We start from the raw sequence: 16,899 nt of genomic DNA on the forward strand, positions 1-16,899 counted from the left end.
ATGGATGACGAGGGTCGGGGAGAAGGTATTGTAGCAGGAGGTCTAAAAAGCAGTTGGGTTACCGTCTCCTCAAGATGGAGGTCCTGGAATCACCTGACCCCCGAGGAGGCGGAGCTCCGCTCTAGCACGCCCAGCACGCCCCACCCCGCTCGGCCCCGCCCAGCGCCCCCACCCGGGCGGGGCGGCGCGGGTTGTGAGGTGTCTTCGTGAGGCGCCTGCGCAGTGGGCAGCGGCGCGCGGGGCGGAGGCTTTATAACCACTTAGTCGCTGCCGTTCGGTTTCTATCTCTGGGAGGGCGGCTGAGTCGGCGGCGTTCGGGACGCCGGCTGAGGGGGCGCTGAGGCGTGAGCTGTGGCGGCGCTGGGCGCCCCTCGCTCCTCGGCCTCTGGGGGCCATGGGCTCCGAGAAAGACTCCGAGTCGCCGCGGTCTACATCCCTACACGCGGCTGCGCCCGACCCCAAGTGCCGCGGCGGCGGCCGGCGCCGGCGCCTCACCTTCCACAGCGTCTTCTCCGCCTCGGCCCGCGGTCGCCACGCCCGGGCCAAGCCGCAGGCCGAGCCGCCACCCCCGGCCGCGCCGCCGCCGCCCGCCCCGGCCCCTGCCGCGGCCCAGGCCCCGCCGCCTGAGGCGCTGCCCGCCGAGCCGGCCGCCGAGGCCGAGGCGGAGGCCGCGGCGACGGTGGGGCCCGGGTTAGACGATGAGGAGGCGGCGGAGGGCGGCGGCTCGGGCCCGGAGGAGGTGGAGTGTCCTCTGTGCCTGGTGCGGCTGCCGCCCGAGCGGGCCCCGCGCCTCCTCAGTTGTCCGCACCGCTCGTGCCGGGACTGCCTCCGCCACTACCTGCGCCTGGAGATCAGCGAGAGCCGGGTCCCCATCAGCTGCCCCGAGTGCAGCGAGCGACTGAACCCACACGACATCCGCCTGCTGCTCGCCGACCCACCGCTCATGCACAAGTACGAGGAGTTCATGCTGCGCCGCTACCTGGCCTCGGACCCCGACTGCCGCTGGTGCCCGGCCCCGGACTGCGGGTGAGAGCGGGGGCGTGGCCCGGGGGCGGTGGCCGCGGCGGAGGGAACCTGGGGCCTGGGGCTGGTCACCGCGTGTGACCGGCCCCAGGGGCCGTCCTTTGCGCACCGTGTGTGTGTGTGTGTGTGTGTGTGTGTCCCAGCGTGGAGGGAGAGGTGAAGGATGACCAGGGGGAGGGAGGGCCAGGCGGCAACTGCGGAGAGCCGGTAACCGCTAACCATCCGCACGCCCAGAAGAGTAGGGTAAACGCACCCAACACCCCACCACTGCCCGAGGGCTTGAAGTGGGGGCTGAGCAGTCGGTGAGAAGGGAGCTGTCCATCAAGTCAGGAGGCAGGGAGAGGCCGTTTTTGGTCGGGTGAATGCCCCTCTGTCCAGAGGTAGGGGATATGTCTTAATGAGGATGGGGAGGGGATATCTGGCAAAGGATGGAATGAGGATATCATTCTGAGGGGGCAGCGCTTTGGCGGGGTGTGTCCATTTGACTGGGGCATACTTTGCAGCGTTTCGGGAGGAGGGCTGTTCTTTCTGCCCACCACTGCTGAAAGTTGGAATGCAGGTGACTGAAATGGCACTAACGGGAAAGGACAGCTCCCAGGCAGCGCTCTGGGGGCACCCTGGGCATTGTGGTGTGTCTTCTGTGCCAAGCTCTTGGGGGGCACCCTGTGGTTCTTACACTGCTGTCTTGGGCAGGGTGCAGAGTGGACAGACCCTTTCTTTGTCCAGAGAAGCAACGGGGCACTGAAAAGGATGCCCAGAGGTTGACATGGTAGGAGAAAATGTGTTTCCCAGCTCCTCTGATCTTGAGTTCTTGACGATGCACCATGTATGCCGACTTTTTAAGGTCAGTGAGAAAATAGGCAGTAGATGCAGAGACATAATACTACCAGATTTCACTATCTGGAGCATTCAGTGGACACCGCCCCCGACCCCCACCCCCCACCCCCGACCCTTACCTTTTAAAATCTGATTGTGTGTTACTGTCAGTACATCCCATGAATGATTGCATGCAGCAAAGAGGGGCGTCAGACTGTGCCATTACCTGCTCTGCGACCTTGGACAGATCATTTTATTCTTGTGTGTCATGTTTTGAGGACAAAAAGATGCTAGGGATTCCTAGTAAAAAGCTGAGTGTTCGTTTCTTTCAAAGGAGTTAAGAAAGGCTCTTAATTGTAGCCTATATATCAAGGCTTTTAAGATTTCCGTGATTCTGCTATTTGTCTCCTTCAAAAGAAGCCGACTTAGAGTGTCTAGGGGAGTAAGATGAGTTATTTTCTTCTATTTTTCTGTTCTGACAAACTTGTTTAGAGATGGATGTGTTATTTAAGCTCACTGAGTTGGGGTTTCTAAATTACTTTGAAGTGTTGTGGTCAAAGGTTGGGGCATTTAACTATGGTAGGTCGCTTTCACTTTCAGTTAATAAGTATCAGAAAGAACCTCTTAGGCTCTTGGAAAAGTTTGCTTATATCTGGACATCTGGTGATCTTCCTAGCCTTAAGAGGTTAATTTACATGGTATTGAAGTTTTACAGACACTATTGATCTATTTTCTGAACCAAAGGAATATTTACTTAAGAGAACACTGCTTGGTTAACTTTGGAATAATATATTAACTCCTTTTTCAGATGTGAATTTCCTTGAATTTTAACTGAGAAATGTGGCATCACTCATTATATTTCTGGAAAAGTTCTCTTTTTGTTTTTATTTCTCTGAAGTCAATCTCTGTCTTTGCTCACATCAATAAAAATGAACAGGAATTAATTTACAATCTTGATGACAACTCTAAACCATTACTGATTTGGAAGTTATTAAAAAATTAGGCCATTTCTTATTTTAGCCAAGTAGTGGATTACTACCATCCAGAGGTTTTTTTTAATTAGTTAAAAAACTAACAATTTTAATATAATCTTTAAATGTGTTATCTGTGGGTTTAAAGAAGGTGAAGTCTGGGAAAAGCAAGCAAGCTAGCATCTGAGTATCTATGTGTCAGGCATACATAATTTAATTTGATCCCTGCAACATTGTAAGATAGATTTGATCTTGTTTTACAGGTAAGGAAACTGAAGTTTAAATGAATTGAGTGACTTGTTTAGGGTCATATAACTAGTGGGTGGTGGAATCAGGCTTGGAACACTGGTCTTAATTCCAACCAAGGCCAGTATTCTTTTCTCTCAAAGCATAAAAAGCATAGGCTTATCAGCATTATTGGGGATGCTACTGTTTGGGTCATTTCATCAAGTGTGGCCTAAGGACAATGTTGAGAGAGCCAAAAATGCTAGAATCTGGTTTCTCTTCTGATTCTTATTGTTAACAGGCTATTACATACTTTATTTTTCTTACCTGAAATAGGCCTAATCCTTTCCTTACTTGAGAGGCCTAATTGATATTTTCAGAGTGTTTTGAGAATTCAGTTGAAGGTGTTAGATAAACAGGGAGATAAACAGGGAGTAACTTTAAATTTCTGTCACTTCCCAAATAGGTGGGGATGTGGCCAGTGGTTTTGCCACCTCTTTTTAATGTCATGAGAAAAATAACTTGTTTTGTTTTAGTCAAACTGTTCTATTCTTCTGGGTCAGGTAGAAATCATGGATGAGAACTAGAAGAGAAGCCTAAGACCCCAATTGTGTCTTCTCATACCTGACCATCTTTACTGCCTGCAGATTAAGTTCCTGCCAGCCAAATTTATCAAGTTCCTTTTTGCTCTCTGTGTGTATATGTGTGTATTTGGTAGGGTGAGGGGAGCATATAAGTGATCTGATCGTTAGTTTTACTGTGATCACTCACGATAATAAGAACACTATATGTTAAACGATTCATTATTTGTTTATAAAATATTTGTGGAACAGAGAAAAGAATCTTGAATATTTCTTTTTTCATACTTAAATACAATTTTATTTTATTCATAAATAAGGGAACTGATTTCTATGGGAAAACATTCACATTATTATTAATATTATTAAGTACAATATTACCAAGTGCAATTTTTTTTTTTTTTTTTGCTGTGCGAGACTGTGGGATCTTAGTTCCCAGACCAGGGATGGAACCCGGGCCCACGGCAGTGAAAGTGCCGAGTCTTAATCACTGGATTCCCAGGGAATTCCCACCAAGTGTAATCTTTAAAACATACTTTCAAATGAGATAAAATTAACTCAGAATACAGATAACTGACATTTTTATAGTCCTTTATAATCTTCAGACTGTAACTTCATTCAGAAATAATTTCATTTTAGTTTCATACAGGTAGATGGTGGTAAACTCATTTTATAAAAGAGAAGCCAGTTCAGAAAAGTTTAAGTGTGGGACCCAGTGTCTCACAGCTGATAAATGGTACAGTTGATATGCTACCCCTTAGAGTCTCTACTTAAGCACAAGGTCTTTTCAGAAACCTCCAAATCATGTAAACATGTAATGTTTTCCTCTCAAGTGCCCTGTTGCCTATCTTTAAACCCCTTCAGAATCTCTAGAAGACTGAGGGGTGAGCAAAGGAGACGACAGAATATTTCCTGGCATACAGGGGGCAGATCTTCTTTACAGAAGAACAGGAGATAAGGCTGTCTTGACCTAAATTCTTTGTGCAGGTCCACCACTCCAGCCTCTCATTGCTGCCTCTGTCTCCTGCAGAGACCCCCATCCCACCTGACCCCAGAAGGTAGTATCACTTATTGGCCATCCTAGATAACTGGACTGGATTATCCCATAAACAGGAAGCTTCTGTTTGTCTCGTAACACTTTTATGAGGGAAGAGCAAGCTCCCTGAACAAGACAGATTTCTCAGTCAGTGAGGGAGGATTTTCACTTTCTGAAGCCTTCCTGAACCTCTTCTCTCTCTCTTTCTTTTAAAAAATATAATTAATTAATTTATTTTTTAAAGGTGGAGATGGGGAGCTTTTTTTTTTTTTTTTTTTTTTGGCAGTACGCGGGCCTCTCACTGTTGTGGCCTCTCCCGTTGCGGAGTACAGGCTCCGGACGCTCAGGCTCAGCGGCCATGGCTCACAGGCCCAGCTGCTCCACAGCATGTGGGATCCTCCCGGACCGGGGCCTGAACCCGTGTCCCCTGCATCGGCAGGCAGACTCTCAACCACTGCGCCACCAGGGAGGCCCTAAAGGTGGAGATGGGGAGCTTTTAAAAACAATGTTTATTTATTTATTTATTTTGGATGCTCCAGGTCTTAGTTGCAGCACGCGGGATCTTCGTTGCAGCATGCAGGTTTCTTCGTTGCGACATGCGGACTTCTTAGTTGTGGCATGCAGACTCTTAGTTGCACCATGCGAACTCTTAGTTACGGCATGCATGTGGGATCTAGTTCCCCAACCAGGGATCGAACCCGGACCCCCTGCATTGGGAGCATGGAGTCTTACCCACTGGACCACCAGGGGAGTCCCCTGGACCTCATTTCTTAATTTAGCTCTGTACCTTCATTTTCATAACTCTTTATTCCCCCTACAACGCCCCTCGCCATTTACATCATCCTACAGCCCAATATGTCTTTCTCATATTTGCCAGAGTACTCACTCTAAAATGGAACATTTTATATCATTGCCCTGCTTAAAACTGCTCATACCTGACCTACAAGATGACTTCTTATGTCTTTAAGAACTTATTCTTTATATGATCTATCCTTATGATTTAAGACCCTTTATGGTCTCCAACCATCTTTTGATCTTGTTTTCTATTTTTCACCAACATCAATATTTCCCAAGGTATAGGCATTACTATTGAAAAGAAAAATGTTTTATGATTGAATAAGCTTGGGAAATGTTGGATTGAACAAAATAAAGCAACTCTATTTATGAGCTCCTTAGACCCTTTAAAAAATACTAATATACACTGTAAATCTTGTTAATGCTAATATGCAAATCTTCAGTCTGGTATAATTTCTATAAACTGAGATCACCAGGAAACATGTTTTGTTTTGTTTCGATGACATCTTTAAAGCATACCTGAAACTTTCCCTATTTGCAGTTCTCTAAACTCCTTTAATAGTTATTCTGTCCTGCCTTCTCTTACTGTCCTTATTTAACACTAAATCTTGTGCTCTGAGTAAATTGAGAGCTCCTCTAGACTAGGATATCTATATTCCAACTTTTTCTGCAACTCTGAACAAATCTTTCGATTAGGTCCCAGAAGAATGGGATGAATAGTTAAATTTTTGATACGGGGGATAAAGAATACATACTTTTGAGAGGAGAAACAGATAAGAGGAGGGTGTGCAAGAAGAGGACAGACAAGTACTCATTAAACAGACACTTTTCAAAATCATATGGTGTTGAAACTTAGGTGAGTACTGGGTATTACAAAAAGGAGTTAGACATGGGCCTCTTGACAGGGAGTTTGACCTGGTAGAGGAGACAGATAGGTAAGTAGGAAGATAATTATAAATGCAATGTAATATATACTAAAGAAAATACAAGTGTTCTTAGAAGATGGATGAAAGGTTTTGCATGATGGTGTCAATAAAGACTTCGTGGAGGAGGTGATATTTGATCAGGGCTTGAAGAATATGAGTAGAAATTTATACCAGACAAACAAAGATGAGGGTAGAGAAAAAGATGTCTTAAACCAGAATGTTATGAGCAAATGCATGGAGGTATAAAAATTCAAGACTAAGTCTGGAGTCTCGTTTGGTTAGCCTCTGGATATACAATATGGGGAACATGATCTGGGAAGTGAATTGAGATCCATCTGAAAAGGTAGATTGGATTCAGATTTATAGGTCTATCTATGCCATGCAAAGAAGTGTAAGTTTGAAGGACTTTTTTCTTTTTTGTTGAAGGATTTTAAGCAAAAGAGTAACATCATGAAAGATAAATAAACTTCTGGAACTGGAATTTGGATTGGAGTAGGGAATAAAGAGACTGCAGTCTCTTGCAGTTGTCTGGTCAAGAGATGACATGGGTTTGAACTAGCGCAGTAAAAAGGAAGATAGTAAGAGTATGGCTCACTGTGACAACTTGGCCCATGTTTTCCACCCTTATATATGCTCAGGGTCTGTTTGTAAATGGTTATATGGCCAGGAACAGTGAAGTACAGACATAATATAGGAACACATTTCTTTAACTCCCAGGGTTTGTTGGAGCATAATCAAATTCATACTATTGGGAATTTTCCCCCCAGGGCTGGAGTAAGGTAATGCTGTGGTCTAGCTTGTCACACATTATAACGTTTCTCAAGATAGGAAATTAACAAAATTAATAAAAGTTGTATGAACTTAATGGGGGGAGGAAAGGATGCTTCTGTGTTCTTAGCATCATGCAATTTCCTACACCTTCCATTTAGCTTCTAATTAGCAGACCTGAATGCTCTGTTCAACTAAGAAAGCAGAGTAGGAGAGAGGCTCCCGTGTAGGACATGGAAGAGAGGGAACAAGATAGTCAAGGCAGTTTTGGTCTCAAGGATGAAGGGTTTTTCTTGACTGCCTGGGGTAGAAGATTGCCCTATTCAGAATTTAGGAGTTTGCTCTGCAAAGGGGCTTAAACAGAATTTTAGGATTAAGTTATAGTACTTGACATAAAGAAAGCCAATAGATACATGGATACGTTTAAAAGATTGCTTTAGGGAAAAGTAATGGCCCAGGAGAAGAGCTAAATGACCTGGGGAAAGTAAAAAACCCAAACAGGAGAGGGTCTCTATCATTCATTCAACACAGGTATTTTAAGCATGAATCAGTGTGCTAGACCCTGGAGATTAAAAGATGGTTGATACTTTTCCTTCTCTAGTCTGGTTGGGGAAGCATACATATAAACAGATAATTACAATATAATGTGTTAAGTATTGTAAAGTAATTATGCACAGACACAAAGTGGGCAACCAGCTGCCTGGAGAGGTTAAGTGGATTTTTATAGAGAGGATGACATTTGAGCTGGTTCTTAAATGGCTAAGTATTTGCCAGGACAAGAAGTAAGGAGAGGGCGTTTCGAGGCTGAAAGGAATAGAATATGCAAAGGCCAAGAAGTAGGACAAAACACGCTGTTTATCTATACCATAACTTTTGGGACAAGATCTCAAATGCAGTTTGTTTTTTTTAATAAATTTATTTATTTATGGCTGTGTTGGGTCTTCATTGCTGCACACAGCTCTCTCCAGCTGCGGCGAGCAGGGGATACTCTTTGTTGCAGTGTGTGGGCTTCTCATTACGGTGGCTTCTCTTGTTGCGGAGCACGGCTCTAGGCATGTAGGCTTCAGTAGTTGTGGTGCGCAGGCTCAGTAGTTGTGGCACGCAGGCTCAGTTGCTCCACGGCATGTGGGATCTTCCCAGACCAGGGCTCAAACCCGTGTCCCCTGCACTGGCAGGCAGATTCTTAACCACTGCACCACCAGGGAAGTCCTCAACTGCAGTTTTAAAATATGTTTAGTTTTGGGTTTTTTTAATAGAAATTTATTTTTTATTATTTATTTTATTCATTTATTTTTGGCTGCATTGGGTCTTCGTTGCTGTGCACGGGCTTTCTCTAGTTGCGACGAGAGGGGGCTACTCTTTGTTGCGGTGCACAGGCTTCTCATTGCGGTGGCTTCTCTTGTTGTGGAGCGCGGGCTCTAGGCGCGCGGGCTTCAGTAGTTGCGGCACTCGGGCTCAGTAGTTGTGGCTCACGGGCTCTAGAGCACAGGCTCAGTAGTTGTGGCACATGGGTTTAGTTGCTCTGCGGCATGTGGGATCTTCCCAGACCAGGGCTGGAACCCGTGTCCCCTGCATTAGCAGGCGGATTCTTAACCACTGCGCCACCAGGGAAGTCCCAAAACATGTTTAGACTTAAAACATGTTTAGTTTTAAAACTCGAAGGCTGCAAGCACCTATACTACCATTTTAGGGATAGAATCTAAAGTTTGGAGATTTTAATTAGCTCAGTGTCATGCAGTATGAGTCAGGGGTAAGGAGCCCAGACCAGGCACCCAAAAACAGGAATGCCAAGTCTCGTGCCCTGAGTAATTCTGTGTCATGGTAATAGGTTGCTGGGGGTCTTGAGTATTTGGGGTTATTTTACTTCTTGGAACCAAATTCCACACCCAAAATTGACATTGTCAATACTATCAAATGTTCTTTGAAAAAAAAGAAGAATCTGTTAATAAATACTTACTCCCACCGTGTGAGGTAGGAATGGATCATGAAATGCTCAAGGCTTCCTGACTGGCAGTCTATCTAATATGTATTGTCAGAAGTTGACTTAATAATTTTCTGAGATCATCCAATACCTTTCTCATTTAACACAAAATAGCAAGCAAGTCACTTTCTTGAGGAGAAACGTTTTTTATCTTTAGTAGTTATTTTACAACTAGGTGGGATAAATTTGCTCAGAACTCCTACAGGGTATGAATCATTTGCATTCATACATTGACCTCTTCTCACTTTGCTCTTTCTGAGAAGAGTTTTAATACAGCCTGTATTATGTAACATAGATGATACCTTGTCATCGGTAATTTCAGTGTCATTCTCAAATCAGCTTGCAGAATCTATGATGAACCTGAGAACTTAAGTTGCTATCGTGAACATCTAATGCACAATCAAATAAGCAAACAAACCATAGAATAAATCTAAGAAAATGTTATTAGTCTTTTGTTTAAGCTGTTTGAGGTCTTTGACTGTTGGAGTAGAACATGGAATAGGTAACAAAGCCCCGATGGCAACACCTAAGCCTGAAATCATTGACCTGTCTAAAAATTGTTTGAACTTTCACAACTGCTGTCCTCCATTCTTCATTTGTTTGTTTAAATTACTTTTTTTTGAAAAAAAGAATTATTTTAAACAGGTGTCTACTTGTTAGTCTGTGCATTTAGTTGACATTTTTAGAATTAGTCAGAAAGGCTAACAGTTTGTGAATATATTGTTTTTTTGTTTTTTTTTGTTTTTTTTGCGGTACGTAGGCCTCTCACTGTTGTGGCCTCTCCTGTTGCGGAGCACAGACTCCGGACGCACAGGCCCAGGGGCCATGGCTCACGGGCCCAGCCGCTCCGTGGCATGTGGGATCTTCCCGGACCGGGGCACGAACCCGTGTCCCCTGCATCGGCAGGTGGACTCTCAACCACTGCGCCACCAGGGAAGCCCTGTAAATATATTGGATTGCTTGTAGGAAAGTAATTCTTGGTAAATAAACATGAATTATAAGAAGCAGTTGATACTGGTGCTGATAGATTCTGAATTGTCCATCTTTACTAAGAATATGTGTCAGAAGGGATTGGGGGGAGATATGGCCATATTCTATGTTAATTCATAAGATAGATGAGTGGTGTTCTTCGATTCTGGAACCTGTCAAGAAAAGAGATTTCAAGGTATACATTCAAATTGGGGAAAATAATTTTTTGGAAAGATAAAATAAGCTTTCAGTATAAGTTGATCACGAACCCATCTATGTTCATTGTCTCTCAGTCTGCCATCAGACCAGCTTCACTATGAAACTTAAAAATGAAAAAGTATTGAAATCATAAAACTCCTAAAAGAAAACATACGCAGAACACTCTTTGACATAAATCATAGCAATATTTTTTTGATCTGTCTCCTAAAGCAGAGGAAATAAAAGCAAAACTAAATGGGACCTAATTAAACTTAAATGCTTTTGCACAGCAAAACAAACCATTGACAAAGCAAAAAGACAAACTACTGAATGAGGGAAAATATTTGCTAATGATATGACTGATAAGGGGTTAATATCCAGAATATATAAGCAGGGAGAGGGTGTGGAGAAAAGGGAACCCTCTTGCACTGTTGGTGGGAATGTAAATTGATACAGCCACTATGGAGAACAGTATGGAGGTTCCTTAAAAAACTAAAAACAGGACTTCCCTGGTGGCACAGTGGTTAAGAGTCCGCCTGCCAACACAGGGGACACGGGTTCGAGTCCTGGTCCGGGAAGATCCCACATGCCGTGCAGCAACTAAGCCCACGCGCCACAACTACTGAGCCTGCACTCTAGAGCCCGCGAGCCACAACTGCTGAGCCCGCATGCCTCAACTACTGAAGCCCGCGTGCTTCTCTGCAACAAGAGAAGCCACCGCAGTAAGCCCGCGCACTGCAACGAAGAGTAGCACCCGCTCGCCGCAACTAGAGAAAGCCCACACGCAGCAATGATGACCCAATGCAGCCAAAAAGAAAAAAAACTAAAAACTAAAAATAGAACTACCATGTGACCTAGTAATCCCACTACTGGGCATATACCCTGAGAAAACCATAATTCAAAAAGAGACATGTAGCACAACGTTCGTTGCAGCACTATTTACAATAGCCAGGACATGGAAGCAACCTAAGTGTCCATCGACAGATGAATGGATAAAGAAGGTGTGGCACATATATACAATGGAATATTACTCGGCCATAAAAAGAAACGAAACTGAGTTATTTGTAGTGAGGTGGCTGTACCTAGAGTCTGTCATACAGAGTGAAGTAAGTCAGAAAGAGGAAAACAAATACCGTATGCTAACACATATATATGGAATCTAAAAAAAAAAAAGGTTATGAAGAACCTAGGGGCAGGACAGAAATAAAGATGCAGACGTAGAGAATGGACTTGAGAACACAGGGAGGGAGAAGGGTAAGCTGGGACGAAGTGAGAGAGTGGCATGGACTTATATATACTACCAAATGTAAAATAGATAGCTAGTGGGAAGCAGCCACATAGCACAGGGAGATCAGCTGGGTGCTCTGTGACCACCTAGAGGGGTGGGATAGGGAGGGTGGGAGGGAGGCGCAAGAGGGAGGGGATATGGGGGCATATATGTATAGCTGATTCACTTTGTTATACAGCAGAAACTAACACACCATTGTAAAGCAATTGTACTCCAATAAAGATGTTAAAAAAAATTAAAATTTTTAAAAAAGGTAATTAAAAAAAAGAGAGAGACAGACATGTACTACAATGTTCATTGCAGCACTGTTTACAATAGCCAGGACATGGAAGCAACCTAAGTGTCCATCGACAGATGAACGGATAAAGAAGATGTGGCACATATATACAATGGAATATTACTCGGCCATAAAAAGAAACGAAACTGAGTTATTTGTAGTGAGGTGGATGTACCTAGAGTCTGTCATACAGAGTGAAGTAAGTCAGAAAGAGAAAAACAAATACTGTATGCTAACACATATATGTGGAATCTCAAAAAAAATGGTTCTGATGAACCTAGGGGCATGACAGGCGGAATAAAGATGCAGATGTAGAGAATGGACTGGAGGACACAGGGAGGGGGAAGGGTAAGCTGGGATGAAGTGAAAGAGTAGCACTGACATACATACACTACCAAATGTAAAATAGATAGCTAGTGGGAAGCAGCTGCATAGCACAGGGAGATGAGCTCAGTGCTTTGTGACCACCTAGAGGGGTGGGATAGGGAGGGTGGGAGGGAGGCGCAAGAGGGAGGGGATATGGGGACATATATGTATAGCTGATTCACTTTGTTATACAGCAGAAACTAACACAACATTGTAAAGCAATTATACTACAATAAAGATGTTAAAAAATTTTTAAAAATAAAAAACAAAAACAAAATATATAAGCAGCTCATACAAATCAACCTCAAAAAAATTTTTTAAATGATCCAATTGAAAAATGGGCAGAAGACCTGAATAGACATTTCTCCAAAGAAGACATACAGATGGCCAACAGGCACATGAAAAGATGCTCAACATCATTAATCATCAGAGAAATGCAAATTAAAACCACAGTGAGACATCACCTCACACCTATCAGAATGGCTATCATCAAAAAGTCCACAAGTAACAAATGTTGGCAAGGATGAGGAGAAAAGGGAGCCCTCGTACACCGTTGGTGGCAATGTAAATTGGTACAGCCATTATGAAAAACAGTATGGAGGTTTCTCAAAAAATTAAAAATAGAACTACCCTATGACCCAGCAATTCCACTCTTGGGTATTTATCTGAAAAAAGAAAAAAAAGACCAACACAAATTCGAAAAGATACATGCACCCCAATGGCAGCGTTATTTACAATTGCCAAGATATGGAAACAACCTTAAATATCCATCAACAGATGAATGGATTAAAAAGATACGGTATATATATACAATGGAATACTACTCAGCCATAAAAAAATGATATTTTTCCATTTGCAGCAACATGGATGAACCTGGAGGGTATTATGCTCAGTGAAATAAGTCAGACAGAGAAAAAAAAAATACTGGATGATATCACTTATATGTGGAATCTAAAAAATAAAACAAGCTAGTGAATATAATAAAAAAGAAACAGACACACAGAAATAGAGAACAAATTAGCAGTTACCAGTGGGGCAAGGGAAGGAGTAAGGGACAGGATAGGGGTAGGGGATTAAGAGGTACAAACTACTATGTATAAAATAAATAAGTTACAAGGATATATAGTACAACAGAGGGAACTATAGCCAATATTTTATAACTATAAATGGAATATAACCATTAAAAATTGTGAATCACTGTGTTGTACACCTGAAACTTATATAATGTACATCAACTAAACTGCAATTTTAAAAAAGTATACTTGCTTTAGTTTTTGCTGTTGTACTTTATTTTACAAATGTTCTATCCTTTAAACAAATTCTATTTTCTCTAAATATATCAAATCATCAAAAGGAAATAGTTTTGTACCCTTATTTATGAAACTTACTGGGACAAACTGCTCCTAAAGCAGCTTAAACTATGACTGAATACATGCTAGAAATTCAGACTGGACTTCCCTGGAAGTCCAATGGTTAAGACTCCACACTTCCACTGCAGGGGGCACAGGTTTGAACCCTGATCGAGGAACTAAGATCCTGCATGCCATGCAGTGTGGCCAAAAAAAAAATTCAGGCTAAGTATGATATTTTCCCCTACTTTTTCAGGAGATAAATGATATGAGTTTTTAGAATCTCAAGAAACAATTTACTTTCTCACACAGAATGTTTTAAAGTTTGTTAGGTGTGCTCGTGCATGTGTTATTTGTTATATGTGTGTTCTTTCCTCTGCATCGTATGAAGTGGTGGGGGTACCACACAGTGTTACCCCACTGGGACTGATGCATGTCTTAACTTACTTATATCTCTTCCTATTTCCTTACCCAGGTATGCTGTTATTGCCTATGGCTGTGCCAGCTGCCCAAAGCTGACCTGTGAGAGGGAAGGCTGCCAGACTGAGTTCTGTTACCACTGCAAGCAAATATGGCATCCAAATCAGACATGCGATATGGCCCGTCAGCAGAGGGCGCAGACATTGCGAGTTCGGACCAAGCACACTTCAGGTCTCAGTTATGGGCAAGAATCTGGACCAGGTATGAGTTGGCATTGTCTCATTTGTCTCTTTATTGATATTTCATAATGTGCGCCCAAAGCTGGGAGAGATTACCTTCCTGTATAACTCAAGGATTAGAGAGCAGAGACTATTTGTTTTTTGTTTGTTTGTTTTTATAAATTTATTTTTATTTATATTATTTATTTTTGGCTGCATTAGGTCTTCATTGCTGCACTCAGGCTTTCTCTAGTTGCGGCGAGCGGGGGCTACTCTTCGTTGCGGTGCACGGCCTTCTCATTTCAGTGGCTTCTCTTGTTGTGGAGCACAGGCTCTAGGCACGTGGGCTTCAGTAGTTATGGCACACGGGCTCAGTAGTTGTGGCTCACGGGTTCTAGAGCACAGGCTCAGTATTTGTGGTGCACAGGCTTAGTTGCTCCGCGGCATGTGGGATCTTCCCGTACCAGGGCTTGAACCTGTGTCCTCTGCACTGGCAGGCGGATTCTTAACCACTGCGCCACCAGGGAAGTCCCAAGTGCAGAAACTATTTGGTAATATTTTCAACACTGTATTTGGTATGTAGCTTCTCTCTCTGACCATTTATAGGTTGTCCAACCCAGGTGAAATTGGAATAAAGCAAAACTGAATTCTGTACTTTCTACCTCCTTAGTAATGTGTCTCAGATTGGAGAGCAGTTGGGTCCTTTAGCTAGGGGTTTTTTCAGAACTTTCACTGTGAGCAGAAAGACGTTTAGTATTAAAACTGTACTGTTTTCCTACTAGCTTTAAATACATCACTGGTTTTGGAAATAGGGTACAGATTTAAGGAAAGGAAATAATATTAGTATGGATTAATGATTAACCTTAAAAGGAGGAATATCACACATTCAGTTCCAACCTTGACATGTCAGAGTGAACCTCTTTTAAAATGTCAGTGGGTTTATTGCCTTTTATAAGTGTGCTTTATATCACTGATGTCATTTGAGAGAAGCTAGTAGGAAAGATTTTACCATTCACTTTTTCCTGGCACAGTGTAATCTCCTAAATTCTCTTTGTAATAGGATAGTTCTAGCTTGCTGTGAAAATTACCAGGTGTATGCTATATAGCATACTCAATTGTTTGTAGGTTTTGAATTTTAAAGTATCATGGGAAGGGACTGTGAATTATGTTAACAGCAAATCACAGTGATACTTGTACCTGAGAAATGAGTTTAAAGCCAAATGCAGGCTGCAGACTATTCTTCCTGTAGGACTGTGCTTTTAATTCTGCCAGCCTATTGGCTGCTGAAATTCCATTTTTCTTGGAACCATCTTTCTCTCTAGGGAAGTCTCCTTGCTCAGAGTGTGGCTCTAGTGCTGTGTAAGATGCCAGATTGGGGGATAGGCAGCTCATTATGAGACAGGATCCATTTTATGAAATTTCCTGAGGTCTAGACATAGCCAGCCTTCCAGTGAAGTGGGTTGCACAATTTGGAATCCTCAGTCAAGAATTCTTGACTGCCTCTTCATTTCTTGTGCATACTCCTAGGAATAATAAAATCAAACGAGGTTTAACTAGGGATATTTTTCTACCCATTCTTTCTCCCCCACTTAGCAGATGACATCAAGCCATGCCCACGATGCAGTGCTTACATTATCAAGATGAATGATGGAAGCTGTAATCATATGACCTGTGCAGTGTGTGGCTGTGAATTCTGTTGGCTTTGTATGAAGGAGATCTCAGACTTGCATTACCTCAGGTGAGATGAGAAAATGTCTATTGTTTTTATAGTCTTGTTCTCTTACTGATGTAGGGAAAAGGATGTCAAAGAAACATCGTTGTCTGTCCTCTCATTACAGCATAAGGAAGCTTATGCTGTAAAAAAGTTCCTCTGAAACACCCTTCCAATCATGTTTTTCTCCAGCTCAGCAACTTCCAGTGACTGTTTTCCATTACCTTCCAGATATAGTTCAGTTTCCCTAGCATGGCTTTTAAGGTTTTCTGCAGTCTGGCCCCAATATACCTTTTTCCATTTTGCTTTCATAAATGCTATGTTCCAGATTATCTGTGTCTCTTCTGTGTTATCTTACCTCCATACTTCTTCATGTTCTTTCCTTCACCTGGAATGCTTTATAATCACCTCACCCCCCAGCAACCCCCTTTTATCTCAACTGTTCAGTTCTTATTCAGCCTTCAAGGGCCACTTTAAATGCCATTCCATCTCTGATGCCTTCCCCCAGTTTTTTCTGCCTCATTCTTCTTTACTGACATTCTTTAAATGTTCTATAAACGTTATCATGACTTTTACTTCATTTACGTGTCTAATTTTGTTAAACTATATTAAGAGTCTTCAGGCCAGTATTACCTTTTTACAGTTCCTTGGATGTAGTAGTCATTAAAATATTGTCCTGAAGGAGTTAATATTTACAAACTTAACATTCATCGTGTGGATGAAACATTTTCATTTCCAATTTAGCAAACATTTGATTACTTACAGTATACCAATTATTGGGGACACAGGGGTGCGTAAGACATGATCCCTACTTTCAAAATTACTTTTATCTAGTAGAGAAGACAGTACAAAGGGAGTGGACAAAAGTGGTTGGACTCAGAAGGGCTGAGTGTAAAAGTAGCCAAACTCAGAGTATGAAACTGTCATAAAGGGTATGATGAAGTCTTTTTATATCCTATCCCAGGAAGATGGTTTGCAGTATCT

The 16,899-nt window shown here is 42.7% G+C and overlaps 1 protein-coding gene across 7 annotated transcripts in view; it reads left to right on the forward strand.

Moving 5' to 3' along the window:
* The first annotated feature begins 248 nt into the window (after window positions 1–248).
* RNF19B (ring finger protein 19B) overlaps window positions 249–16,899 on the forward strand; it is a 43,424-nt gene continuing 26,773 nt past the window's right edge. For 4 of the 7 annotated variants that reach the window (XR_016387905.1, XR_016387904.1, XM_022575130.3 and 1 more), the window contains exons 1-3: window positions 251–1,026; window positions 14,042–14,247; window positions 15,798–15,942. Coding sequence is in view for 5 of the 7 variants with exons in the window: in XM_022575130.3 (XP_022430838.1) it covers window positions 395–1,026; window positions 14,042–14,247; window positions 15,798–15,942 (983 nt within the window). In the remaining 2 variants the exon portion in view is untranslated. Of the gene's footprint in view, window positions 1,027–14,041; window positions 14,248–15,797; window positions 15,943–16,899 lie in introns of all 7 variants that reach the window. The other 3 variants (XM_022575134.3, XM_022575132.3, XM_022575131.3) reach the window with 3 other exon arrangements.

This window comes from Delphinapterus leucas, chromosome 1 (assembly GCF_059928025.1).
Source record: "Delphinapterus leucas isolate spDelLeu-1000000601 "Yukka" chromosome 1, BTC_Dleu_Yukka2, whole genome shotgun sequence".
NCBI classification, from domain to species: Eukaryota; Metazoa; Chordata; class Mammalia; order Artiodactyla; family Monodontidae; genus Delphinapterus; species Delphinapterus leucas.